At 38.3% G+C, this 27964-nt stretch overlaps 1 protein-coding gene across 3 annotated transcripts; it reads left to right on the forward strand.

Moving 5' to 3' along the window:
- On the forward strand, positions 1-27251 carry gpr155a (G protein-coupled receptor 155a). Of its 3 annotated transcripts, XR_014607502.1 has the most exons (17): positions 32-246; positions 2585-3076; positions 4421-4820; positions 10327-10495; positions 13100-13255; positions 14697-14780; positions 14870-14990; positions 15884-15968; positions 17327-17417; positions 20023-20224; positions 21523-21609; positions 21979-22118; positions 23772-23867; positions 23964-24028; positions 25452-25586; positions 25921-26181; positions 26561-27021. XR_014607502.1 is itself a non-coding variant. In XM_084122537.1 (16 exons), exons 2-16 carry the CDS (start codon positions 2653-2655, stop codon positions 26111-26113), a joined length of 2448 nt encoding a protein of 815 aa, XP_083978663.1. In that variant the 5' UTR covers positions 1-246; positions 2585-2652; the 3' UTR covers positions 26114-27251. The 3 variants fall into 3 exon arrangements, 2 of the variants coding, with proteins under 2 accessions (XP_083978663.1, XP_083978664.1); XM_084122537.1 differs by having other exon boundaries at positions 1-246; positions 25921-27251; XM_084122538.1 differs by having other exon boundaries at positions 25892-27251.
- The last annotated feature ends 713 nt before the right edge of the window (positions 27252-27964 follow it).

Consider the following 27964-nt stretch of genomic DNA (forward strand, 5'->3'; position numbering starts at 1 on the left):
GATTTCTATTGGCGAGTGTGATGATAACTTCACTGCAGCGGTGTGTGTGAGTGTGTGTTAGTACTGAGATAACAAGACTCATGCTTACAGCGCACAGACAGAGCAGAGGCGATGCGGAAGAGCAGTTATGGATCTGAGATCACTGCTCAATGTCATCTGAAAGAGACAACATGAGTGAAAGTGTGTTTGTGTGTGTGTGTGTGTCTGTCACACACTAGAACGGATTTACAGGAATCAGCTGATCCGGTGAGTCTGTCAACAACTCACTGTACATACAGAACCCAGTACATCTATCGATTCTGGTGTTAATGCTAAATTATATATTGCCTGGTACTAACATGCACTATACGGACTGTGTTCAATTCAAACTAGTACCAGAAAGTAAAATTAAACTGTTACCATGACGGACAGGACTGTAATATTATCTTAAAGTGAATACATAAATCCATCTGATGCCATCACTGGATCATGGTAAAATCCTCTAGGGTTTGACTAGAAAGAAATACCCACGTGTCTGTCACAGTGCACTTTTAGCCCTGTAAAGCTTTTTTGTTTTGTTTTGTTCAATGGAACAGTTTATCGAACCTTAAGTTTAGACAGAATATAACATTAGACAAAATATTTTAGAAAATCTGAAAAAAAGTTGTGTTGCATCATACGTGTTTTATGTTTTGTATCATATTTGATACATCAAGTACTCGTGTGGTAAGATATAGTGAGAATATGGAGCTCATCCTCGACGAAGAAAACAAAAAACGTTTTATTCAGAGGCCCAAACTGAGCAAAAATATGTAATTTGGTGCAATTGTTATTTACATTTGTACAAAATAAGATTAAATTCTCAATGAGATCTTTATATAGGCCTAAGTAGCACAATACTTTCATAAAATGCTTATAAATATTAGTTGTCACTCTTTATATCCCCCAATAATGTCTTAGTAAGATGATATTAAATTCTTAGTTTTATGATCAAAGCTCTTTAGTTTTAAAACATTAATGCAACGCAATAAAATGATGATGGAGAGACGAACTAATAAGCGTTCCTCAAAATGGATCATATTTGATAATACTTCCATTTTAACATTTAAAAGGAACTAACCTAAGTTTCTTCAGTCCAGTAAATGTTCATCTTAAAATATTAATAACAATATAAAAATTATTGTAATATTAAACATATTGTTACTGTACATACAAACCAGTAAAGATTTCACAGTAAAACGCATGTGTATCATGACCATAAGGAGGATATTTAGAATTATATTAAAGGACTTTTTACTTGCTAAAAAGATTACACTATAAACGGGGACAGAAGGCATGTAGTTTATTGTATGCAAAAGGTTTTTCAAGCTTTATTCAAGGTAGATATGCATGTATCAAATATGATACAGTAGGCTTTACAGTTAAGGGTTTGACTAGACATTCATATATATATGCAGGGCCTAAAACTAACTTTTTGCCACACATGCCAATGGCGTTGACTTAAGAACATTTACCAGCCATAAATATATTTACTGGCCATGAAACATGTAACAGGCAGTTATGACACCAACATTTTAGATACCAGTGAAAATTCACAATTTCACTCTATTACAATTTTGATACAACATCTAAAACTACTAGCCTAACTAAAATAAATGTAAAAAAAATCAGAGCAAATAATCAAATTGCAAGCAAAAGCACAAATAAATACAGTAGAACATAGATACAAATGAAATAAATAGTGATTTTTAGGTTTTTGGGGTATGTCTGACAGTAGTTTTCACAGAACTAAACTGATTAATCCTTATTAAAGTTACAAAAGTTATTCAGTCAAGAGCAGTGAGTGAATTTTTCTTTGTTTTGTTGTTTGATGAACATTGAAACCGTGGACTGCAGCAGGAATATTAGGCTCCTGTCACTTTAAGAGCTGCACGGATCAAATGTCCTGATACACATTCGTTTTCTTTCTCAACTGTTTACGCTCACTTAAGAAAACCGACTCTGTTTACTTGGATACTCGCCGAGACGGGCATTTTGACATCATTTTGTGTGAATTTGCCCGTTCAAGCGAAAGACGACGTGAAAGAGTTCGATTTACTATTTGTGCGCTGTCTGAGACACGGCTTTTCTGATCGCGCGCTTCGAATGTTTAAACTTCCCACATATCGCAAGAGTAACGAATTGCGCTTGAATATTTAAATTCGCAAGGATTAAACTTTCGTGATGATTCATCACTGGCCCGTCAACTTTAATATACTCTCATTTGGCGTTTGACGAGTGTTAATTTTAGGCCCTATATATATATATATATATATATATATATATATATATATATTCATCAAACCATTTATACTTGCTATTATAGAGCATAGTTGATTTGGTAGCATGGGACCATGGCACACACATATGGTTATCATTCAGAGCCATTTTATGCAAATACCAGGATATATTCAAATATTCACTGTGCTGTATAACGTTCAGTTTGAAACACATATTCCATACATTAAATATTCACTAGACATGTATGATTGTTTGTATTCTAAGTAAAAGTCATGCAAAATTGTCTTTTGAATAAACGAATGAACTCTTTTTCTTTACTTTTCAGGATGTTTAGTTACTTTGCAATTGTTTACCCATTCACACGGCTGTGACGGGCCTGTAGTCAAACTCAGGATGGATGATCTGTCGGGTAATATTTCCATCTTCTTCGGGGTTGGATCTGACCCCCCCTCCGTCCCACCCAGCATGTCAATTGACAAACTCCTCCCAGCCCTGCTCGAGTGTTTCGGGATAATTCTCTGCGGATACGTCGCAGGCCGCACAAACATCATCCCATCTACACAAGCCAAAGGACTGGGCAGCTTTGTGTCCAAGTTTGCGCTTCCAGCTCTGCTGTTCAAAAACATGGTGCTGCTGGACTTTGGGGACGTAATCTGGCCATTTTTCTTTAGCATTCTGGTGGCCAAAGTGACTGTGTTCTTTTTTGTGTGTATACTCACACTTTTGGTGGCAAACAGAGAGAGTCGTTTCTCCAAAGCTGGCCTGTTCTCCATATTTGCCACACAGAGTAATGACTTTGCTCTGGGGTTCCCTATAGGTGAGTAGAAAAGGACAAGCCCTGAATAAATAAATATATAAAGCATGTGTTATAAACATGTTACCATAAGGAAACTCATTATGGTTACAGAACAAAAGAAACAGAAAACCTCAAACCCACAGATAATGAAAGTCTTGATGGTAATATTTCTGACTGTGTATGCACGTTTGTTCTTTTACTTTCGTCTGCTCAGAGTTTTCACCATGAATGAAAAGTTCGTAACACAATCCATATGTTGTACAGCCTGTTAGTTCAGTTTGAGGTTCATTTTCATTGTCTTGAATGCTTTTGCAGATAATACTAGTATGATTCACCTCAGCCAGTTGAAATGTCAGTTATTTGAATATTGAAAAAACATTGAAACATTTATTTCTAAATAGTTAAGAAGTAAAAGGATTGAAACACTTTGCAAAAATGAAACAAAATGGTAAGACTTTTGGGTCCAGTTCTCACTATTAACTAGTTGCTTATTAGCGTACATATTACTAGGATATTGGTCGTTTATTAGTACTTATAAAGCACATATTAATGTCTTATTCTGCATGACCATATTCTACATCCCTTAATCCACCCAAACTTAATAACTACCTCACTAACTATTTATTTGCAGCAATTAGGAGTTTATTGAGACAAAAGTCTTAGATAATAGTGAGAATTGGACCCTAAAGTAACTAAAGTGTGATTCAACCTTCATCCATGACATTGATTCCCCCAGAATGTAGAAATGTCGATGTATCAGTTGCTTTATTGGTTTATGTCTTCGCAAGCAATACATACAGAGAATGAGCCCTAAGGCCAGTTCACACCAATAACGGAAACTTTAACAATAACTATAATGATAGCTATATTAGCATCCAAACCACAATAACATTCTCTGCATGTTGCAGTTTTGACGTCTGCCACTTTAAAGCTCTTTAAAGTCAAGTGGATTCTGATTGGCTGTCAATGTTTGTTTGTTTTTTGCACCCTGAAACTGATTCCAATGTGTCAGTTAACATGGTTATATCGGTGTTGTGGCCTTTATACTTCCAATATAGTATTGGTTGATGTTGTATAAGGTAAATGTTGTTCAATAGACCTTTAACCCAGAAATTGAGTAAGCAAAGGTCAAGTGGAACTGAAAAAAGAATTTACTGAAGATCCCAAACAGGAAGAGGGAATTTAACTTCTCATTTTAGCCTTTGACGACACGCGCTGTTCCAAACCCATATTATCTTTCTTCCTCACAAGGATATTTTTTGAAGAATGGCCAAGCCTACTTGAGTAAATGGATGAGTAAATGATGACATTATTTTCAGTGTTAGTGAGCATTTTGTTAATGTTGTTCCTTTGCGTCCTCCACAGTTGAAGCTCTGTATCGCAACACCCATCCTGAGTACCTTCAGTACATCTACCTGGTAGCTCCCGTCTCCCTCATGGTCCTAAACCCGCTAGGCTTTGCATTCTGTGAGGTGCAGAGGTGGAGAAATGGTGAACTTCAGCAGCAGAGTAAGCTGCGAGTGCTGGGTTTGGTGGTCCTTCAAGTTGTCAAAAACCCCATTGTCTTTATGGTGGTGATCGGGCTCATTTCTCACTTTCTGCTGGGCCAGAAGATCCCGCCCTTCATGGAGGAGTTTGTAGATGGTCTGGCAAACTCTTTTGGGGGAGCAGCACTGTTTTATCTGGGTCTGTCCATGGTGGGTCAGCTGAAAAAACTTACCCGCTCCACTGTGGTAGCCCTGATTCTCCTCATCACGGCAAAACTGTAAGTCTACCATGCAGTTTGTTAGTAAAAAAAGATAGAATATCCTGTCATCATTTGTCATTCCAAAACTGATTTTTATTCTTCTGTGGAACACAAAAGATGTTTAGCAGAATGTCCATGATGCTCTTTTCCATACAATGAAACCGAATGGTGTTTTAGACTGTCAAGCTGCGAATTGGACGATAAAGCAACATCAAAATATGATAAAAGTAGTTCTAAAGACAAGGCTATGACCTGAAATGGAGCACAGCAAGTCAAAAAAGTAAACAAGCAAAAAAGTACTTTTTGTGTGCTCTATTTCAAGTCATAGCCTTGTCTTTAGAACAGACCAGAATTTAAGTAATTATTCCCTGATCTTTCCATTCACATTATTTTTCAATATTAATTCCCGTTTGTGCACATTCAGACCGTCAAGTCATGAGTTACAATATTAATATAAAAAAGTATCTAATTACGGGGAGCAATGTGTTATGTTACGTTTGCGTTACTCTTTCTCACTCTCTTCCAAGCCTTGCAGGTGTGTTTTTTACTTATTAGTACTTTTTTGCAAGTGTTTAACAAAGTAATGCATTCAACAACATAGCCTATATGACATAGACCTTCATTTTCTTTCAAAAACACATATTTCATATTCAGTGTTAACTTGGGGTAACACACTACAAGTAACGTGAGTTGCCAGGCATGATTCAATATATTACTGTCAATTTTAAATTAAGAGACCATTTTATTTCTCTTATTCAAGATAATATATATTATAACATTTCTATAAAGACACTTATTTACTATTGTGGTGTGAATAATAAAACAAACACTTAAACTGCGAGCATAAGTTTAAAGAAGGCAATGCATATTATAGAAATAAATTATATAAATGAAATGGGCCTTGATGTAAATGCTTCAGATAAATAAGGTCTTGAGCTGCGAAACCTTAGTGAATATCTTCACATTCATTTGAAATTGTGTTGTATCATCCTATGACATGTGATTCATTTAAATGTTGAATATAAGTCCACACCTACACCACATATTATGATAACATGCCTAAAGTAAATATTTGATAGTTTTTTTCTCTATCTTTTAATCAAACAGGTTAACATATTTAAGCTATTTTGATTTCTACCATAGACATCAGTGTTTATATCTGAACGTCTTGGTTACTGATGTAACCCTTGTTCCCTGATGGAGGGAACGGAAACTTTATGTTGACTGACAAATGGGGTCTCGCTTGGGGGCCCCAAGCACCTCTGAGTTTTAGAAAATGGCCAATGGAATTGGCGAGTGTAATTTGCATGCCGAGCCACTCCCCCAAACTTGCGGGTGTATAAGATGGCAGCACGCATCAACTCATTCAGGTTTATGCTGAGAAGCCGAGACGTGGGGTTCCCCGCCATTCAGCAGTGATTCACTGTTGTGGCAGGGGGCACATAACGTCACCGTTCCCTCTATCAGAGAACGAGGGTTACATCAGTAACCTAGACATTCCCTATCTGTCAGTCACTACACTTTTATATCGACTGACAAATGGGATCCTTATGGAAAATGCCACAACCATTGAACTGTTTTACAAGTGATGGAGATGCAGATGCTGGCAAGCTGTAGAGTGCCTTTTTGGCAACAGCTTTCTTTGAGTCATAACCTACCCAGAGCCCCACGTAAGCCCAAAATGTTAGTCCTCTATACCAACAGAATGGAAGGGACAGTGCTTACAATGGAGACAGTCGTAGCTGTTGTTCCTTGTACATTTTATTTCATGGATGGAGTGCTTCAGTCTCAATTCCCTTTTTTCAGGCATCACCAGTGTTATTAATGCCACATTGGGGATTACCAAGGGGGAATCACAACACATTGGGCATCTAGCCCAGCACAGAGCCTGACCGAGCAGGTATGCACTGGAGTACTGGGCCTGGCATCAGACGCCTCTGCCACGTCTGACTGCTGAAGGATGCTCAAAGGAAAGTCAATCCAGGGATCGCCAAGCGGGATACTCAGCTGGAGAGCCAAGAAGGCACTCATATCCCTCCTCTTAGAGGGGAATGGCGCTGCAAGCGAGACACAGAGCCAACCTTCCAGCATATTACCTTTTTATGCCCTACACATGGGAAGAAACTGGCTCCACTCAGACATTGTAGAATCTCACAAAGGTATTAGGTGTCGCCCAGCCCACAGCTCTGCAGATAAGAGGCGCTGCGCACCAATGCCCAGAAGGAGGCACCACTCTGAGAGCAGGGCGAGCATCACTGCCATCAACTCCAGGCAATTGATATGCTATCGCAGTCGAGGTCCCGTCTAGGAGCCCAAGCTGCATGCCCATTGAAAGTTAGGGGACAGACCGTTGTGATAACCTCAGAACTCGCCTTTGTAGCCAGTGCGGTCTCATATGCATCAATCCGAACGGTGTGACCTCGGCTGTGAATGCCATGTGCCCCAGGAGCCTCTGAAAATGTTTCAGTGGAACCACTGTTTTGCTCCTGAATGCTTTCAGGCTGTGCACGCTCATTGGTGAAGCACGCCGTCATTCTGACCGAGCCTAATAGTCCATACCAAGAAAAGAGATGCTCTGCACAGGGGAGAGCTTGCTTTTTTCCCATTTGACCAAAAGTCCCATATGGTTGACGTGTCTGAGCATCAGGTCCCTGTGTTCGTACAACAGATCTCGAGAATGAGCTAGAATTAGCCAGGTGTTGAGATAGTTGGGAATGCGAATGCCTACTTCCCTTTCCCTTAGTAATGATGCAGGGAGACAGGGACAGTCTAAAGGAGAGGACCTTGTACTGATATGCCCAACCCTAATTGGGTAAACCAAAGAAACGGTCTCTGTCGAGGCAGAATCGAGACGTGGAAGTCCTTCAAGTCAATTCCTGCAAACCAATCGTGGGGATGAATGCACGTGAGAATGCATTTCTGTGTCAGCATTTTTATCGGGAATTTGTGAAGGGCCTCTAAACTCGCAGCTCCAAGATTGGCCATAACCCACCGCTTTTCTTGGGTACGATGATGTAAGGGCTGTAAAACCCGACTTCATCTCAGCTGAAGGGACTGGCTCTATTGCGTCCTTCTATTGCGGCCAACAGGACCACAATATTGTGCGCAGGACAGGGGCATCTTTGCCTGCCACAGAGGTAAAGAAGACTCCACTGAACTTCTGGGGATGCCTGGTAAACTGAATCACATAGCCGAGTCTGATTGTCCGCAAGAGCCTGCAAGATAGGATAGGCTGGGAAGCGCTAGCTAGGGTCCCAGGCTCGGTGCGAGCTGCACCAAGGGGACAACCGACGTACCCACAGAGGGGCGGCAAGGGGGAGCACTGGGGCCCAACCCCGGAAGCGCAACATCACGAAATAGAGGCAGTGAGTGTGGTGTGACGCTTATCTTGCTCAAAGGATCCTGCAAAAAGAATGACCGGAGATGCGTAAGGAGGCAACACCTCCTGGAATTGCGGCCTCGTGGCAAATGTGAAAGTGGGGGCTGAAAATGAGGACGCATAGCATCGCTCACTGCCAGACCGTATGTATGACCCTGTATGGCCCAGAGATTGAGGAAACTTCTCTTAGTTTAATTTGTAACAAATTGAAAATGTGGGAACCGCTGTCCGTTGAGCCAGCGGTGGAACAGAAAAATAAAAAACAAGGATCCTCCACCCGGCACTCTTCTGGGGAAATCTGCTCTTTGCACTGAAGTACCAAGGGGAATTTTGCTGCTCTTAACTGCTGCTTTTGCTGCTCTTTGAGAATGGAAAAACCCTCTGAATGCGACCTAATTCATCTCGCCAATTCCATTGCCCATTTTTCTAAAACTCAGAGGCTTCCAAGTAAGACCCCATTTGCCAGTTGACATAATGTTGTAGTGACTGACAGATGGGAAACTATAAACTCTTAACCCAGTACTTCTGTGATAATTTGAATTATTGTAAGGCAGAAATAATGATACTGTGTGGTTGAAAATACTGTCTGTGAAACTGTTTCATACCTGTACATGACAAATGCTTTCTCTGGCTCAGCTGCAACACAGATCTGAATGTTCACTGTGATTGTACTTGCATAAGGTTTAATAGACACATAGCCGAATTGCTGTCATTTAGAAATAAGATTATGTAGGTTTTTAAATTGAGATCACAATCTTTTAACAATTAATCCTGCAGCTCTAGTATAGATTATAGATGATTGAATCTTGCTTGCTTTGGTGTTGCCACCTCCTTGCCAGTAATTTACTAGGTCAGTCCCCATGTTGAGAGAAATTGTGAGTAAAGTGCAGAGGCGTTGTGTGCACTGTGTAAACATGTTATTGTAGATCTATACTAAATGAGAGCATTTACTTGTCTCACTTGCACAAAAACAGATTCAGTATTCCTCAAAATGAACAAAAATAAAATAAAATGCAAACTCAGAATATTAATAAAACCTGCAATAATTAAATGTTAAATTACACAAATATACTGTATGTATTTAATCTCACTTTATTAACCAATGTCTTTGCTGCTGACCTTCGATGATCTAATTCAACCATACTAATAAGCAAAAATGACTTTAGATAAACATCACATTTGTGTTTCTTTTTTTTTAGAAAGTTGAAATTTCTTCTCCTGTTGAAAATTTTCCACTTTGGAAAGCGTTTTCAAAAAGCTCAGTTTTCGCAGAACAAAAACGCTGAAGATGGCGAGAAAAACTGAGAGAAAAAGATTCGTTTTCATAGAATAAACGTATTAGTGTGGACAAGGCGTTAGAATATTTCCTCACTCCTAGAGCTGTTCATGCCATACAAAAGATATCTTAAAAGTATGTAAAAAGCTCTTTTTATTGAAAGTTAAAAATGAATGCTTTGAAGAATTTTAATTTTAATTAATTTAGGCAAAGTAATTAAAGTAACATGAATTAAGTAACTCAAATATTAATGTGTAATAAAAAAATAATAATCTGATTACGTGATGCACATTACTTGTAATGTGTAACCCCCAACACTGTTCATGGGACACACGAGAACCATTGACGTCAAGCAAGATTCAAATATGCACAATTGTAAATGAGATGTGAGAGCCAACTTTTGGGTGACATGTCTGTACATTGGTAATGCATTTAAACAGTCTTCTAGACACTCACTCTGATCTTTGTATGTTTTACTAAGGCAAGAAAACTAATGTAATGTTTATGCCCTATTGATTTTGATATCTGTAAATATGCAGGTAGCTGCTTCTAGTATAACTTGGCATCAGTTCAACACTGTGTTTGTGAAATGGGAATGTTTCTCAGAGCATCAACAGAGTAGAGGTAACCCATGTGCTTTAAACACACAAGCTTAGCTAGAGGACAGAAACACTGTTTGAAACAACTCATCTGTTTTACCTGGATATTTACTCTGGCACTGTGCTATATTTTAATGTATTCAGGTATTATCGATGAGCGAGATCAAAAGGTCTAATTGTGACATTGCTAAAAATGGTTCCTGTAATCTGATGATCTTGCGTTCTTGGCAGTTTCATTACATTATGCAGAACTCATTCTGTTCTCTTTAGGCTGATGATGCCTCTGATCTGTAGAGGGATGGTTGAGGTTTTGGACTGTGGAAACAGAAGCTCACTGAACCACACCAGTTTGTCAAACTACGCCTTTCTGTATGGAGTCTTCCCCACTGCCCCCAGTGTGGCCATATACGCAGCGCAGTACAACATGGAGCTGGAGGTGGTATGTACCTCTTCCACCTACTTCACCACTCAAAAGTTTGCCATTAGTACAATATTTTTGTAACCCTTTATTTTAAGGTGTCCGTGTTACAGTGTACTTATACATTTAAGCACTGAGTAATAAAAATTAACAACATGTACTTATTATAGGATTAGGGTTAGGATGAGGGTTTGGTTTAGTGTTAGCTGCATGTAATTATGCATAATTTATAATTATTACCACAGTAACTACATGTAACGTGTAACAAGGACACTGTAAAATGCATTAAACAAAACACATATTAATCAGAGGTTACAGTAAAGATGTTTACATTCTACTTTGGTAACACTTTACAATAAGGTTTCATTTGTTAACATGAACTATGAATTAACAATACTTCTAAAGCATTTATTCATCTTAGTTAAAGGGGTCATCGGATGCAAAATTCACTTTTATATGGTGTTTACATAAACACAACCACACAATCACCACACAATGAAAAAAATCCATTCACTCCTTTTCTTTTAACCCTGACAGACTGTCCCGCATTAGCATATTTCCCGTATTAGCATATTTCCTCAGCCATTTGTATACTGTCCGCCAAGGCATCACTTTAGGTTTAGCCCCACGGAAGAGAGAGATGGGGGGAGCAGTTGCTCATTATCATTTAAAGAGAGATGCACCGAAACGGGTCGCTGTGAACAGAGCTGATTTTGAGGAGGTAAAAAGGGTGTTTTACACAACCATTGAGGAATTTTAACCAAAGTATGTTACAAACTTTAAATAAAGACCCTAAAGAATCACACCAACTTGTGGAAAATGGGCATCCGGTGACATTATTAAAATCAAAGGTTGTGTTTGTTAACATTAGTTAATGAACTAACATGAGCAAACAATGAACAGCTGTATTTTTACAAAGATTAGTACATACTGTGACAAATGTATTACTCATTGTTTGTTCATGTTAGTTATTAACTAATGTTAAAGGAGACATATCATGCTTTTAAATCGTTCCTTTTTACATATAAATCATACATTTGTAGTCTATATAAAGCAGAACTGCAATGCTTGGGTCTGAATTCCTCATTATTATAGCTCCACAGGACCCTTTTTCTTTTACCCCTTTTCTGATGTGTGTCTGAGAGCAACACGTTTTGGTGCGGTCTCTTTAAATACAATTGAGAGACTTCATACCCCGCCCACACTCGGTTCAACTCCACCCCGTTCGGACATTTTTGTAGTTTGATAGCAGAGATACGATTATCTAGCGGCACAGAAACGTTTTATTCACACGTTATTAACAAAATGTCAACAACGGAAGACTTGTCCAGCCAGCCTTACATGTTCGAGCCAGAGTCGGAGCAGGAGCGAGATGAAAATGAAGACGACGAACCTGCAGAACAACGTCTTCATATCACAATGGTGTGTTACTGTATTTACACATGAAACTTTGGTCTTCCGACCTTTTACCACCGTGTCGATTTATTTTGATTAATATGTGCGAGGGAGAGAGAGCAAGACAGCGTCTAGTTTGGAGACGGTGATGTCTTGTTTACACTTTCGCCTGGCTCCGAAGAGAGGGAGCGCGCGCGCGACCGGGTCTCTCTCTCTCTCTGCTCGTTCTTTCAGTTAAACATGCGCCCTGTCACAAGCGCGGCAGTTCATCTACATTAAACGGTGTAATGAAGCGTGTGGGTTACTACATCCAACAACCGAACATTTTAACTTACCCTCTCGTAACTTCTGCATCCTTTAGCTTGGACTACAAAATTGCAGCGAGAAATAAAAATGGCGGATTGCTCGAAGTGTTGGGCCGGAAGTCAATGTCCTTATTTGGCAGTTCCGCTGCAAATACTGTGACGTAATAGTTCAAAAAACGTCATAGAGAACAGAAAAATCGGAACAGGTTGAAAAATATGACCAAAACAGAATATAAAGATATCAACGAAGCACCTGAAGAGAATAATTTCAACTTTTCTGTACTTCTAAACACTCCAAATATACAACAAAATGCATTTAAGGGCTAAAAAAGTGGATTTAGCATATGTCCCCTTTAACAAATGAGACCTTATTGTGAAATGTAACCTCTATTTTAAATAAATACTGTTCTTTTGAACTTTCTATTGATCAAAAAATCCTGAAAAAAAAATTCTTTTTTTTTTTTTTTTTTTGCATCAAATCATCATATTATAATGATTTCTGAAGGATCACGTGACACTGAAGACTGGAGTAATGATGCTGAATATTCACAGAAATAAATTACATTTGAAAACATATTCCAACAGAAATCCGTTCTTTTAAAATGTAATAATATATTTATTTTTTTTACTGTATTTTTGATCAAATTAATGCAGCTTTGATGAGCAGAAGAGGCTTCTTTCAAAATCTTACCGATCCCAAACTTTTAAACAGTAGTGTACGCTAATGAATCTCTTTCAAACCATTTTTTTAAAGCTGAATGTGAATTTTTCATCTTAGTTTGTATGTGTCTGATGATATTCTACATTTGTTTCATTACTTTATGTACAATAGCACACTTATTTTCCACCTTATTGAATTAGTTTAGTTTCATTTTAAAGGTTTATCATAGAACCGTGCTCATATATGAAGTGTGTCCTCCCTCAGGTGACCTCAGGTATGGTGATCGGCACGTTCCTGTCGGCTCCCATCATGTACGTGTCCGCCTGGCTGCTGACCATTCCCTGGATGGACTCGGCGCCGCTGGCGTCGGCACTGCAGAACGTTAGCTTCAACATCAGCATTATCTGCCTGTTTGCATTGGTGAGTGTGGACATGCTCGCACGCAGATGTGCGTTTTCATTTCTCTTTCTTCATTTCTCTGCTTCCTCTTAAAAACATAAATTGTTACGGTGTGGTAATATTCTCGTCGTCCCTCATGCTGGTGCCGAGAGCACATGTTTGTGTTGCCTCTGCTATAATGCAAATGATTGTTAAGGGATGAAGGTAAATCCATGTTATTATCAGTGTTGCTGGATATGTCGTGGAAACCAGAAATTAAATGTGTACATGCTGTGGGAAATCTGTAATTATGTCAGACTAATGTTTGGGGGTTTTTTTTGGACAAGTTGGGACAAAAGATTAGAAAGTAACATGATGCCTATTTTTTTGTCTGTTTATTAAAGAAATATTTATTTAAAAATTATTTTATTATTTTTTGGAGGGCAAATAATAAAAACAACTGTCCTGATATCATAATGAAGAAAAATGCATCATTGAAAGAAACTAATTCTTGAAAAGAAAAGTAGTGTGTCATAATCTTAGTTGTAAAATCTAATTTATTTATATGTAATATATTTATTTTAACATTTATTTCAAATTTTTTAAAGCATTCTTTGTAAAATATATAGTTGATAAATAATAATAAATGAGATTTGTGCACTTAATATATTATAACTTGGTTATACCACATGACAAATATAAAGTTAAATTTAAACTTATTTTTTAAAAGGGCATACAAGTTTTTCAGAGCCATATCAAATGAACACAGAGACTGAACATTTTGACCCTGATTTCAGATAATATAAACCATCAGAAGTCAAGAATATTTAGGAAAATCTGATAAATCAAATGAAATTTAGCTCATTCACCTGTACAACAAAATGCTGATAATAAAATAAGGTTGATAATGTTTTTTTCACATCAAAACACAAGCGGACGTGTGCAGACATGCACACATTGAATAAGTACCAGGATGCCAGGAAAAGTCTTTACATGCAAATAAATATTGTGTTAAGAGGCAAAGATCGATGCATGATCATACATGTTGTCGGGTTATTAAGCATAATCGGTGTAAGATGCATGTAAACACTCATTTTCATGTTGGCATCATCATTGAGGTTCTATGTTTGTGTGTCTAGTGTGATTGTGTGTTGTGGTGATTCAGTCTCAGATGGTGTCATGATCTTCTCAGATGCATCTGTTGACACTTCCTTCCTGTTGCGTTTCTGTTCTCTGTATAGCTTGGAAACAAACCCAAGAATCTGAAGTTTGGTTTAAGCTTATATATGACTATATTCAAGCATACGCATGCATACTTGGACTCTCTGAGCCAGTTCAACTGGTTTTGAGAAGTCGTTACTGTAAGTGCATGTACACATTTCACTGGAGGTGATGGAACATGTTGTGCTAAAAGTATCCAAATTACTCTGAAAACATGACAAATGCCTGAAACGCTCTGTTCGTGTTCCTCTTGCCACTGCAGGTGTGGAGTGTTGCGGTCATGCTACTGAGCAGAAAGTCTCACAGAGTTCCTCACATCTTCACCATAAACCTCTTTGTGGCGCAGGTGAGCGTTCTGAGGAGTTGCTGGAAATGCACCCTGATGATTTTCCCACCATGCATTCTGCATAACCTTATCCTGTGCTGTGCTTGCAGTTATTAGCCTGTGTTGGTATGATAGCGTGGAACTTCGTGGCGGCGCAGAATAGCTTCCTGGGTCAGGTGTTGACCTTTACTCTACTGTACGCTTCTCTCTACAGCACCTATATATGGCCTGGTGAGTCATCAGAGTATGCATGTAAAAAATGTAAAAAATGACTAAACATCACACGTCCCAAAACCTTTAGAGACTACCTGGTCCACAGGACGGCATTAAAAACTGCCACTCTGTTTACAAGCCTTTTCAATATGAAATTATTGTAAATTATATAAATTTTATGCATATTAATAGAAAATTTGGTTATACATTATTTGGTAACACTTTATTTTACAGTGTCCTTGTTACATATGTTACATGTACTTACCATAGTAATAACAGTAAATTATGCATAATTACATGCAACCCTCAACCAAATCCTAATCCTACCCTAACCCTATAGTAAGTACATGTAGTTGCTTAATATTTAAATATATAGTACTTAAATATATAATTACACTGTAACAATGACACCTTAAAATGAAGTGTAACCCTTTATTTTTAGGTTAATTGTTACAGTGTAATTATATATTTAAGTACTGTGTAATATTATTTAACAACGTGTACTTACTATAGGGTTTGGGTTGGATTAGGGTTTGGTTGAGGGTTGCACGTAATTATGCATCATTTACTGTTATTACTATGGTACTAAGTACATGTAACAAATGTAACAAGGACACTTAAATAAAGTGTTACTGAAAATTTTAATTGTACCCTTTGTCAATGAGTTTTTATATGAAAAATATTTATTAAAAGCAGCGGATATGCGAAACTGTAATGCACCTACTGTAGTTATGCTTATAAGAAGTACAACAAACTGTAATGTAAGCAGCTAAACTTTTCTTACATGGGTATATGGATTATTACTGAAGAAAATCTCTGAAATGGATAAAAAGTCATGTGTTTGTGAAGGTAACGTACGTCTGGGCTTGGGCTGAACGTGTCTGAATGCTCTTTTGTGTTGTGTGGTGAAGGTCTGATCGCTCTGTCTCTGCTGCTCATGAGGAGAAGCGAGGAGGCGAGCTTCAGGCCAGGACTCACTGTGATCGCCGGCTGGGGGTGAGTGCCGCATTCAACACACTTACACAATGACCAGTTGAGTATTACACTACTGAACAACACACAACCTATTTATACTCCATATGTTGATTATTTACTGCAGTATAAACCTTTCAAGAATGACCTACTATGAGCTCTGAGATTGTTCAGCTGTAGAATAGGTAGAAAAAAACAAAACTTGTTTAATTGTCTTTCAACACTTAAAGTGCCCCTGTGGTGAAAATCCAGCTTTTAATGTTGTTTATATGTCTATGTGGTGTTTTTAATATGCTTTAAGACAAACAGTGTGTAAATTCATAAGTCGACACCATTGCTGAGTGTTTTCTCCTTAAAACTGCAGTGAACCAAAGACAGTCTCAAAAACACGCTTTGAAATCGCTGGTGTTTCTGACGTCACAAACTACCTTGTAACCAATCAGATCAACGCGTCGGAGGGCTTTAGCATGTCATTAACAGTGAACTAGCAGGGGAGTCTCGAGAGAAGCAGGTTATCCCGGTATATTTTTCTGTTGATATGAAAAATTGTGTAGATTTTGCAATATAGCAGGTGAATTATGTATATTTCGAATGGGAACATAGTTTGTGTAACATTAGCAACATTATTAGCTGTTTGATAACATAGTCAAGCAAAAGGCTAATCATATTAATTACCATTATTTGTCCGACTTTGTGAAGAGCGATATCACTGTGCAGCAGTGTGCTGCTGTGAGTGAGTGGAGGCGGGGCTCATTTGCATATTCATAGAACCGCGTATACTAAATGAAGCATGAGTGTCGAGTTACATTCAAGCTATTTTTAGGCATGAAGAATTTTTTTTCACAGGAAAAAACATATAAATATGTAATTTTGGTGATCAAAGATGAGTTTTAAGGGATAAAATGATTGAATACAGGGAGATTTTAACAATAAAGGTTCTTTAATGACATTGATGGTTCCATGAAGAAACTTTAACGTCCACTGAAGCTTCTTTGGGGAACCAAAAATGGTTCCTCTATTGTATCGCTGCAAAACCTTACAAAAAAAATCTTTATTTTTATGAGTGTCTCCATAATAAAAGAGATTTCCTCTATGAGGCGTTGCAAATGACGTAAAGCAATCGTCTTCCTACAGTCTTATGGTACTTGAATACAAATATATTATATTTTATAATCAATGATTTAAGTATATAGTCTTTTTTCTTTGTGTAATATTGTGTTTCGCCTTGGATCTGGACGGTTCTTGGCTTGTAACACTTTATTGAGAAATTTCTGAAAGAATGAGGAAAACACTTCTGAAAACAAGGCTGCTGATAAAGCTGTTTCTCTGACTTTTTGAGCTAAAGCACTGATGTCTGCTGTCTCTCTCTCACTGTCTCTCAGTTTACCTCTTCTGGCTGTGAGTGTCCTCCTCCTGTCAGGGCAAAGAATGCCAGACACCATCGACTCCGCATTCTTTTATGGAGAGACGCAGGTATTGTGCACAATCCAATCTGTGTTTAAAATGCCTGACTGTCCGTACTGTTACTTTGCAAATCTGTTTGTTGGGGTAATATAGTAAGCATTGATTTCTTCACTAATGAAGCACGATACTGTCTTCTCAAGTTCAAATGTGAAAGTTTGACTCTGACCGTGTCCATCATCAACTCATGAGGTCATAAAGTGTTTCCCAACCCTTTTGCCACGGCACCGTTTAGATTAAAAAATCCCATGGCAAAATTGCACAAACTTCGAATGGCATTACAAAACTGGGTATTATATTAAAGGAAAACTATCAATTAATGTGAAACTTGAGCTTAAGTCAGGGAGGAACACAATAAGGTCATATAATTAGTTATATGATGTTGTTGGTGATGATAAATCAACAAATTTACATATCATATCGTCAAGCAGAAACTATGTTTTTCTAAATAAACACTGTCGTCAAAGTTGGTATTGTGGCTTTATATAATGTCGGACACCTGCACGTGCCATTATAATATTAACATTTTATGAAAATTAAGATCAACAGCCGTATCTGAGACAGTGAGTGCATCGCATTACCTTTTCATCAACTTACAGGTTATAAAGTTTATTGTAGCTACAGTATATGTGCACTCGTTATGCACAGGATATTTAAAAGAGTATATTGGCTAGAACTAGAAAGCAAATACCGGACTAAGACTCTTCTCCGCTATTCAAACATACACACACACACACACACACACACAAAATGAGCCTTTATAGACATTGTGTCTCTTGAGTAATGTAAACTCTTTACTTATTCAAACATCAGTTCTTTATTTACCTTTACATTGCAAACAAGCAGAGATCTCGCTCCACGATAGACACAGGCAGTTAAGAGGTTTGACTGACAGTTTGAGGAGCCAATGGAGTTACGAGCTTTAGTCACAAGCTCTTTTTAATACTTTTCATGGGTTACTTTTTTTTTTAAACCCACATTAAGTGGATTAAATGATGACCAATTTCTTAAATGATGACCTAAACCCATTGATTTTTAAAAATTAAATTAAATTAAAATGTTGAAATAAAGAGATACAAGGTTTCCGCCCAACAGCGATGATATATTCTTATTTGTAGCATTTATTTTATTTATTGTTTTCTTTTTTGGGAATTTGATAATTCTCCACGACAGTCGTGACAAGGAACAGTGGTTTAGATGTGCATGACGCTGAATACACAGTCTGACCCACATGAACAAAAGACCGTATTCTGAGCAAGTCAGAGTCAAACTCCATTATAACTATAACAATAACTATATTAGTGTCCACACACCAACGTACGATAACGTTCTGTTTATTATAAGCATGTGCTGCAGTTTTGTTGTCTGCAACTTTAAATGCTCAAGCTCTTTAGAGTTTGGTGGATTCTGATTGGCTGTCAATGTTTTTATCCTTCATCAGCTGGAGAAAATGTTTTGATTAAAACTAAATTATTCGTTTGTGTCGTTAACGTTATAGCTGTGGTGTGGCCTTCCCAATTCTCATAGAATTAGAACAACTATTAAAACGTTATAGTTATTATAGTTATCGCCCTTGGTGTTAAATGCATAGTTCACCCAAAAATGAAAATTCTGTCATCATTTACTCACCCTCAGAGTGTCTTTCTTCTGCTGAACACAAAAGAAGATATTTTGAAGATTGTCGGTAACCAAACAGTTGACGGTAGCCATTGACTTCTATAGTAGGAAAAACAGTATTATGGAAGTCAATGGGGTCCAATCAACTCTCTTGGTTACCAACATTCTTCAAAATATCTTCTTTTGTGTTCAGCAGAAGAAAGACACTCGTACAGGTTTGGATCAACATGAGGGTGAGTAAATGATGACATAGTTTTAATTCTCTAATATCTCTTTAACAGCCCTTTAGACTAAAACACAGTCTAATTTTGATTGTATTTCAGTCCATATGAATATGCCTTTCAATGGTTGGTAAATACTTTTTCAAAACAGATTGAACTAAATTTTGTGGGTGTTCAGCCAACAAAAAATATGTGTGAACTAAGCTAAAAATGTGGTTTTAGCTTGCTCAGAATATTATATTTCATAATTTCTCAATTAAAGCTTAGTTTTGTTCTGCTAATTTAGATCAGATTTGTGTTGAATGTAATTTTATGGGGGCTGATCACATGGATGTGGCTGTTGTGAGTCAGTCATGGTCATAGTGCCACCAGCTGGCAGCAGGAAGTGTGTTACTTACAACAGACTTTGAAATAGTCATCTTATACTTACCGGCTTTAAAACATTATTGCCCTAGAACTATCACATGGCAATGACATCATCTTCCACCTAGATTCTATTGTTTTACTCATAAAAGCTCAATTTTTACAAACATGTTCCATTTACAACAAAAATGAAACCTCACTAAATTTATTTAAGCTGGACTGTGACGCTATTTCCTTCTGGAAACAAACTTCGTTTCATTATTTTCCTGTTATCTCTGTAAAGCTGCTTTGAAACAATCTGTTTTGTAAAAAGCGCTGTATAAATAAGTGTGACTTGACTTGACTAAGACTACATCTTCACTTCAGGTCCTGAAACATTGCTGTAATCTGCTTTTGTGATTGTTTGTGTGTTATAGGTGCTGTGCTCATCTGTGGTGTTATCCGTGAGTATCATGCTGTGTGGGATCTCTCTGGCGCTGCTCAGCAGACGATCGCGAGACTATCACACACTTGAGCACGGATCAGTCTCTGGCAGCGAGGAGGATGTGAGGCTTCCCTACGACACAGACACACAGAGCTCTGTTGAGCAGCCCTGTGCTATAGGCAGCATCAACACAGGTCTGACACTGACAACTCCTCCTTTATTTCTAAAACTATGGGGCCAGATTCATGAAAATCCTTTTTAAAGTCAAGTACATATAACTGCAGATAGGAGAACTCCACAAGTGGGCTGTGCCTCCAAAAGGGGGCGGAGTCTAATCACACAAAGACTTTCTATAGAGGGTATGCGCGTGACGTCACCAAGTGATTGTAGTTATGAGTGGCAAAAACACTGAGTGGCAGCATTTGTTTTCAGCGTGAATGCCGCGAAAAACACACAAAACACATCTAAAACGAGAAAGAGCTTCGAGGTTGACTGTACAACTAGATTTGACAAGAAATCAGAGGTATATTTTTACAGACTGCCGAAAGCTACAGAACAGGGAAGCAAATGGATCCAGGCAGAGAAAGGTGGATTTGCAGTCATCATTCTGTGTAAATATGCTGAATTTAGTGGTAAAATCATACCCTATATTTATTGACAACTAAATTAAATTAAATATTTACCATCATATATTCTGCATAATTGGGTGTTCTAAAATAAACACTGACAAAAAACTATACAAGTTTTAGGGCTGGACGATATGATGATATATATAACATTGATATGAGTGATCACCCGGATTTAGACCTAACATTACCTATATTGTATTTATATAAAGCGTTCACTGGCAATTTTGCTTTATGTATTTCCCCGGCGTCTAAATCAGGGACATATAAATGTCAGGAAACACGCTTCCCGGCTGCATGTCAATATCCATGGATCACTGGAACTTTGATAAGTTGTAAGGAACACTATATCGAGTCCAACTTGTAGTTTTAACTGATAATTGTTTGTTTTACTCGCGTTTTCTCAGTTTCCCCTATTAAATCCAGTCACTCAGCAGCTCTTCAGCCACTCGGTCCGGCTGAGGGGGGCGTGATCCTGCGGGAAAGTGGTGTCAATGCATACCCTCTTTCTGTTTTCTAAATTCCACCCCTGCTATATGATCACTATATGTAGTCCTGTATTTTAAAGTGAAATGCCATATGCAGCAATACATGTTTCAAACAGTAGTATGTGTTCAAACATGACAGTTCAGCAATTGACACCTGGGTGTAATCTCAGAAATAAATACCCTTTATCCTGGATAAATCCTGGAGTGGGTCAGCTGGTTATTCCATAAACATAGTGTTATAGTGAGCACAGAATACTGAGAATGAAAATAGTTAGTAGTATGCCATTCTGAGCCTACAAAAGCATTGAATGTGAAATATCTATGGCTCTATGAAAGATGAAGAATGCGGTTGTTGACTAATCTTTATGTGTTTGTCAGATTGTCAGATGTGCGAGTGCGCTTGTGACCGTGAGCAGAACATGCTTGATGTAACGAGCCCCAAAGAGGAAGCATCCGTACACTCAGGTTCGCTCTTTCTCTCAGTTCCTGTTCACTCAATCTGTTTTGAGATAGATAAGAAGTTTCTTTATTGGTCAGAGGTCCTCGTTTGAGACAGAGCTGTAGCTAGAGCTCAATAGGACACACAGTAGATGTATGGATAAGGAAGTTTTCTGAAATCATCTGAAATCAGTGACACCACACTAATACATCTGTGTAATAAAACACTTTCAGAGTGACAGAATTTTCACTATTGCGTGATCTATTCCTTTAATGACTTCTGCATTAATAGAACATTTGAATGGAAACTGAATGGAATACATTTGCAAAACAATGCAATAGATTTCAAAAGGGGAAGAAAAATGAGATTTGCATCATGCTAAATGCTGTTTTCAGGTCAGTGTAGCCAGCAGTGCTCACCCACAAGCTGCTTGCTGGCTGAAGAGGAACAGAAAGAAGTGGATAGACAGAACACAGATATACAGTCGACGAGACACGTGCTGGTGTGTCTGTTACTGACCGTCTGTCTCCTCGCTGTGAGTACAGAATCACTCATTCACTCTCATTCATACATACAGTGGTTGTGGCAAACAGTCTATTAAAGCATCATCACTGCGTTAGAGACGCTCTGAATCAAATAGTCTTTTAAAAAGTATTTATTCTTGCAAGAATAGGCCCAGTCAACCACACAGAAGTTACGCTGTGGAGTGAGTGAGGCCCAGACAGGAAGAGCTGGGCAGCCTTTATACTGGTTTCAAGGTCTTATTCAGCAGGGCTCCTTTTCCGCCACATTCCACAGATAAGGGACTCGTCGCTGCATAAGCTTCTATTTATCACTAGCTGACACTTAAAAGACCACCAAAAGTCAATACTAGGGTCAAAGGTCCCTTCCCAGCTGTTCCCAAAGTGTCTCACTCCTGCACTTCCACAGGTATACAAACATTTCCCGTTCACATACCACATTATGAACATATACACATTACAATATCTGTTGAAGATCAATGAAAATCTAAATTTTCCATTACATTGGTTATACAAACTCACACCCCTGATTAAACAGCTGGGTATTGTGATGTAAAAAATGAAGTCATATCAGAACTTCTGTACCTTTAATATGAAAAATGCAACCTATGCAATGCCACTGAAAACCAAAGTGACACAAAAACTAACAGCATAAGTGTTCACACACCACCACTGAATCGAATGCTTAGCTGAAGAGCCTTTGATTATATTAAAGCACTCTGTCAGCTTGGCACATCTTGACTTGGGAATATTTTCCACTCTTTGCAAAAATGTTTCAGATCTGTTAAATTGGAATTTTTTTTAGTCTCACCAAAAACTACATATTTTGAAATCAATTATTAGTCATACTAACAGGTTGTGATTCTGAGGAGCAAGTTGGTCCAAATAAACTGGGTACTGACCCATCTTTCAAGAGCAAATCCCGCGAAGCAGTCGTCAGTGAAATGATGGGAACACAACTAAAGGTTGGGATTATACTGCTGTGGTATCGTAGAAATTCATTTAACCACGGATTCTTCACACCCTCATCCTTTGGAGTGACAATAACGTGAATTTGCTGTCACAGGTCAGATGTAAGTATTATGCAGACGTGTTTCCGCGTTACGTATGCAGGTCACGGAAGTGGGACTGGAATTCCTGATGACTCGTTTCGGTGGTTCAGAGTCGATTCTTTCTTTTAGGAGCTTTATTTATCGTGCACTTTCGGCTTTACAACTTTGCAGAGCATTTAGATTCACTGACGGCTGTATTACACACTGCATGAAAGGGAATATGCGAAAAACCATAATAGGGCACTTTAACACGTTTATAAGACCGCGTGATTTCATGTGGTTTCAGTTGCTCCTACATTTGTGCGTAAATTTAGAATAATATTTAGAACGGAAGTTGCTGATGAATCATGATTTGTTCGTGAAAATATTCGTTCGCACATTGCATACACAAATCTGTGCATACGTGAATGAGACCTTGAATTAGTACCCTGTGATTGAGTTTTTTGTTTACTCCATATGTGATGCCATATGGACACCACTCTTCTCTTTGGTCAGGCATCATTGTTTCACTGTTATTGTGAAACCATTCAGTTTCACTGTTATTTACAGTACAGTTGGAGTGACTCTTCATTCTCTGTGTGTGTGTGTGTGTGTGTGTGTGTGTGTGTTTGGTAGAATCTCTCCAGCTGTCTGTGGTGGCTCTTTAACACAGATCCAGGTCAGCTGTATGTGGAGCTGCAGTTCTTCTGTGTTGTGGCCAATTACGGGCAGGTGAGTGTGTGTGATCCTGTCACATGTGTTGTGCTGGAGTTAAACCATCTGACGCTTTTCCTGAAACATACATCTCCTTCTGTCTTCCCTCTGTAGGGTCTCATTTCATTCGCATTTTTTGGCCTTGACAAGCATTTAATTATCTCTCCATTCAAAAAAAGGTAACTCAACTTTTTGCAAACTTTAAAGGGCTCAAATGATGACGAATCAAATTTCTTTTGACACACTATGAAAGCATATTGTTATTTTCTGGAATTAAAAATTCCTCCCCATTCCAAACGGAGCATTTATTGAGGCTAAGCTGGAAAAACTGTTTTTTTCCTATCCACAACTCAAGTCAGGCAGATCAACACATCGTGACAGTCCACATTTACACATTAATGATTAAAATTCTTTTTCTAACTTTCTTTGATGCCAAAAAGGGACAATTCTTGTAGCCACGTTTCCATTAACCGATGTTATGCGACTAAAACGTAATTTTTTTCCTCTTGCGATAAGTCATTCCAGAAATCATAGCAACGGATGTTGGTCTACATATATCTCAGCCACCGCACCAGCCATTATTATTAATGGAAGGAGACGTAGGCATTTTATCCAAGCATTCATGGCAAGGAAAGACCGTTATACTTGTGAGCGGCTCATATTAGGTGTTTCTCCCTCGTATCTGCTTCAAGGTCTGTTCAATTTTTGCTAAATAAATTCAGTTGCAAAATAAACGTCATAAAAGCCGTCTTTCTGTTTTGTATCTTTAGGTTCAGTGTTAAAATGGGGGTTTACACGACACCGTTTTCAAATAGGAACGCAAAATTTTTTATGCGTTTTGGCCGTTCGTTTACACGACAACACGACATTTCATTAATGACGTTGTGTTGCTCCTCTTATACTGAGGGGTGGGGTAGCCACTCCCAGACACAGCCAATTGGGGCTGGCGTAATGTAATAGGGCTTCTGAGGAATATGCGGAAGGGGCGTATCCCATAGCGAGACACCGAAATGTATGCTTGAAAGAGAAACACGAATCTGTGAAAACTGTGACGTCATGCATATAGTGTTTCATCGCCATCTACTGGCCTGGCAGCAGAATGCAGCGTTTTTATATAACGTTTACTTATTGTATAATTTTCTTTTTTGGTCCGAACCAAAAGAACCAAGAGAGCCGAACTACAAGTGTAAACACAATTAAAAAGCAAAGCGGCTGGAACGAGTAAAATAGCGAGTAGAATAGTGGTTCATTTCAGTTGCTTCGAGATCCTGTCACAATGTAAGGCAATACAGCAAAGAGGCTGTAATCATGGGATTACAAACTTTATTGACATTTATGTTGTAAGTGTAAGTGGGGGGAAATTAATAAATTAATTAGCCATTTTGTAGCATTAATAGTCCAGTTACTGGTATAATGTCATTGCGGTGTTGAGGTTGCTTCCAAAAACATTCTCAAACAGTTTTTGTGGCTTTTCTTCAGTAAATGGTCTGGATGGGGGAAAGTGCTTGTGTTTAAACCGAGGAAGAAAAACAATCCTGTTTAATGTGAATATTAGATGCATAATTAGGGTAATGATTAGATGTCTTGTGTATGTTGGTAAAGGTTAGCGAGGCTGTGGCGGAGTTGGGGTCAGGAGGTCACCGGCTCTGTGGCGTCTGAGGAGATCAGACTGACCTGCAGTCAGTTCCTCACTTATCATAAGCAGCAGTGCGTCAGAGACATTGTTCACAAGAAAAGGTGAGAGACTCTTCACTGCCATCTCTTGCTTATCATGCATTCATTTGCATGTTTGATTTGTTTTTAGTGCATGCACAAAAAGTCATATTTAGTCTAATTTTTTATCATGATTTTCTCATTACAGCATGTTTGTTCATTAAAACATCTTTGCACATTTGAATGAATCTCTCTTTGATTTCCCCCCCGCCCCATTTGGTTGTGGTTCACCCCTCTTCTCTTGCTTTCTAATCATCTCTCACTTCCCGTCCGTGTGCTGTTGCTTCCCGCGCTCTTGCTCTGTGCTGGTGTGTGTGGTTTGGGTGCAGTGGGTGACGCGTGCTCTGCTGATGTGCAGGTGTGGAGAGAAAAGCACCGCTGAGACGTTCCTGGGCAGTGAGATGGTCCGCTGGCTGCAGAGCGTGGGATTGGCCGCTGACCCGGGCGAGGCTTTAGCGTACGGCTCTCGTCTGCTCGAGGGCCGAGTCATCCAGCACATCGGCCTCGAGTTCGGCTTCGTGGATGAGGCCTTGCACTACCGCTTCACATAGACTCAGATCGCTTCAAAGGCTGCTGATGGATGCACAGTGGTTCATTTTAGGGCACATTTAAAGGGATAGTTGATGATTCACTCGCCCTCAAGCCATCCTAGGTGTATATGATATTCTTCTCTCAGACCAATACAATCAGAGTTATATTAAAAAATTGTAAAAAAGCTTTATAATGGCAGTGAATGGCTGTTTCTGTTTTGAAGTCCATAAAAGTGCATCTCTCCATGATAAAAGTGCATCTGTCCATCATAAAAGTGCATCTCTCCATCATAAAAGTGCATCTCTCCATCATAAAAGTGCATCTATCCATCATAAAAGTGCTCCACACGGCTCCAACAGCCATTCACTGCCATTATAAAGCTTGGAAGAGCCAGTTAAATAAAAAGAATGTCCTCTGATTGTATTCGTCTGAGAGAAGAAAGTCATATACACCTAGGATGACTTGAGGGTGAGTAAATCATGGGCTAATTTTCATTTTTGGGTGAACTATCTCTTTAAGTGAATTATTTGTTCTACTGACACTAATAGCAATAGCCAGATGTGAAAGTAGTCGGCTAGAATGAGGTCTTGAACAGTTCATCTACCTCACACACACACACACACACACACACACACACACACACACACACACACAGGATGGCAAAGGGGAAACTGGAAACAAACGAAACATTTCAGGACTGAACAAGGAGTGTTGAAGAACTGTTAGCTGATCTGCTTTTATTTCCCCTAGACATTTGAATATTAGGTTTATTTTTTTACAGATTGAGCTGTCTGACACATAATCTAGAATTTTAATTTATTTATTTTGCAGTAATTTAATCAGATTTAATTACAATATTGCCGTTCTGATGGAGTTATATTTTCACCACTCTAAATAAAGAATGTATCCCATTAACTTCTTTGTTTACAACACTGGGCTCACTGACATTTTTTGTTTAACAAACATTTGGCAGATGTATATATGTGGCAGAATCACTGGCAGGTGGCAGACATGTATTTATTTCCATCATGCTGCCATTTTAGTAGCATGTTTAAGTTTAATATAACCTGTATTGAGATATAGCCCATGTGATAACTAACCCGCATCTTGGTTTTCCAAATAATTCTGATTTATTCAAATAAATTGAATTCCAAATGATTCATTGCCTTGATGAGAAGTGGTTGTTTCATTTCACAGCCACACGAGGGCGACAGATTTTTTTTTCTTTCTTTTTTTTCTTTTGTCTCTATTAAACAGGAAAGTCCCAACAAGTGAATTAATTGAAGGAGAATCCTGTGATGTCATTGAGAGTGTTATGCGATTAAATTCCCACCGAAAGTATTGCGGTCACGGATCAAAAAAATAAAATAAGCGTAAATCAAATATGTTAAAACACCTAAAAATATAGTGCACACACTGAGAAAAAAAAGAAGAAAAAAAGCAAAATGATCAGAATATCAAACAATATAATAAGCGTGAATCAAAAAATCAAAAGCGCATAAAAAAAAAAAAGCATGAATCAAAACTTAAATTATATTGCACAAATCTGAAACTTATGTTTATGTCTTCTTAAAAGTTGTTTTCCTTGGTTTTATTACTCTGTACTCTATTACATTTTCTGCTCATATTTTACTCTTTTGTAAGCTTGTATTGTTTTTCTCTTCTTTCCACATTCTGCACTTGCTTTTCCAAATGTTGCAGTTCGAGGTTCATGTAAATTAGGGAGGGCTTAAGCGTCACCATTGGTCCACTACTTCTTGATTGACAGCTCCTCCTTTAGCCAATCAATCGAATAGGGGAGTTGACCTCACTCCAATTATATTTTGATCCGTGACTACGTTGTTTGCTGTTTTGATAATTTTGCATATATT

The sequence above is a fragment of the Abramis brama genome (assembly GCF_963993115.1).
Source record: "Abramis brama genome assembly, chromosome: 8".
Taxonomy (NCBI): domain Eukaryota; kingdom Metazoa; phylum Chordata; class Actinopteri; order Cypriniformes; family Leuciscidae; genus Abramis; species Abramis brama.

What these genes read in the sequence shown, in the direction of transcription:
- gpr155a (XM_084122537.1), top strand. Translation starts at nt 2,653, where the DNA reads ATGGATGATCTGTCGGGTAATATTTCCATCTTCTTCGGGGTTGGATCT. An exon ending in TAAACCTCTTTGTGGCGCAG is followed by an intron (nt 14,781 to 14,869) that starts GTGAGCGTTCTG and finishes CTGTGCTTGCAG; the next exon opens with TTATTAGCCTGTGTTGGTAT. An exon ending in TCTTTTATGGAGAGACGCAG is followed by an intron (nt 17,418 to 20,022) that starts GTATTGTGCACA and finishes TGTGTGTTATAG; the next exon opens with GTGCTGTGCTCATCTGTGGT.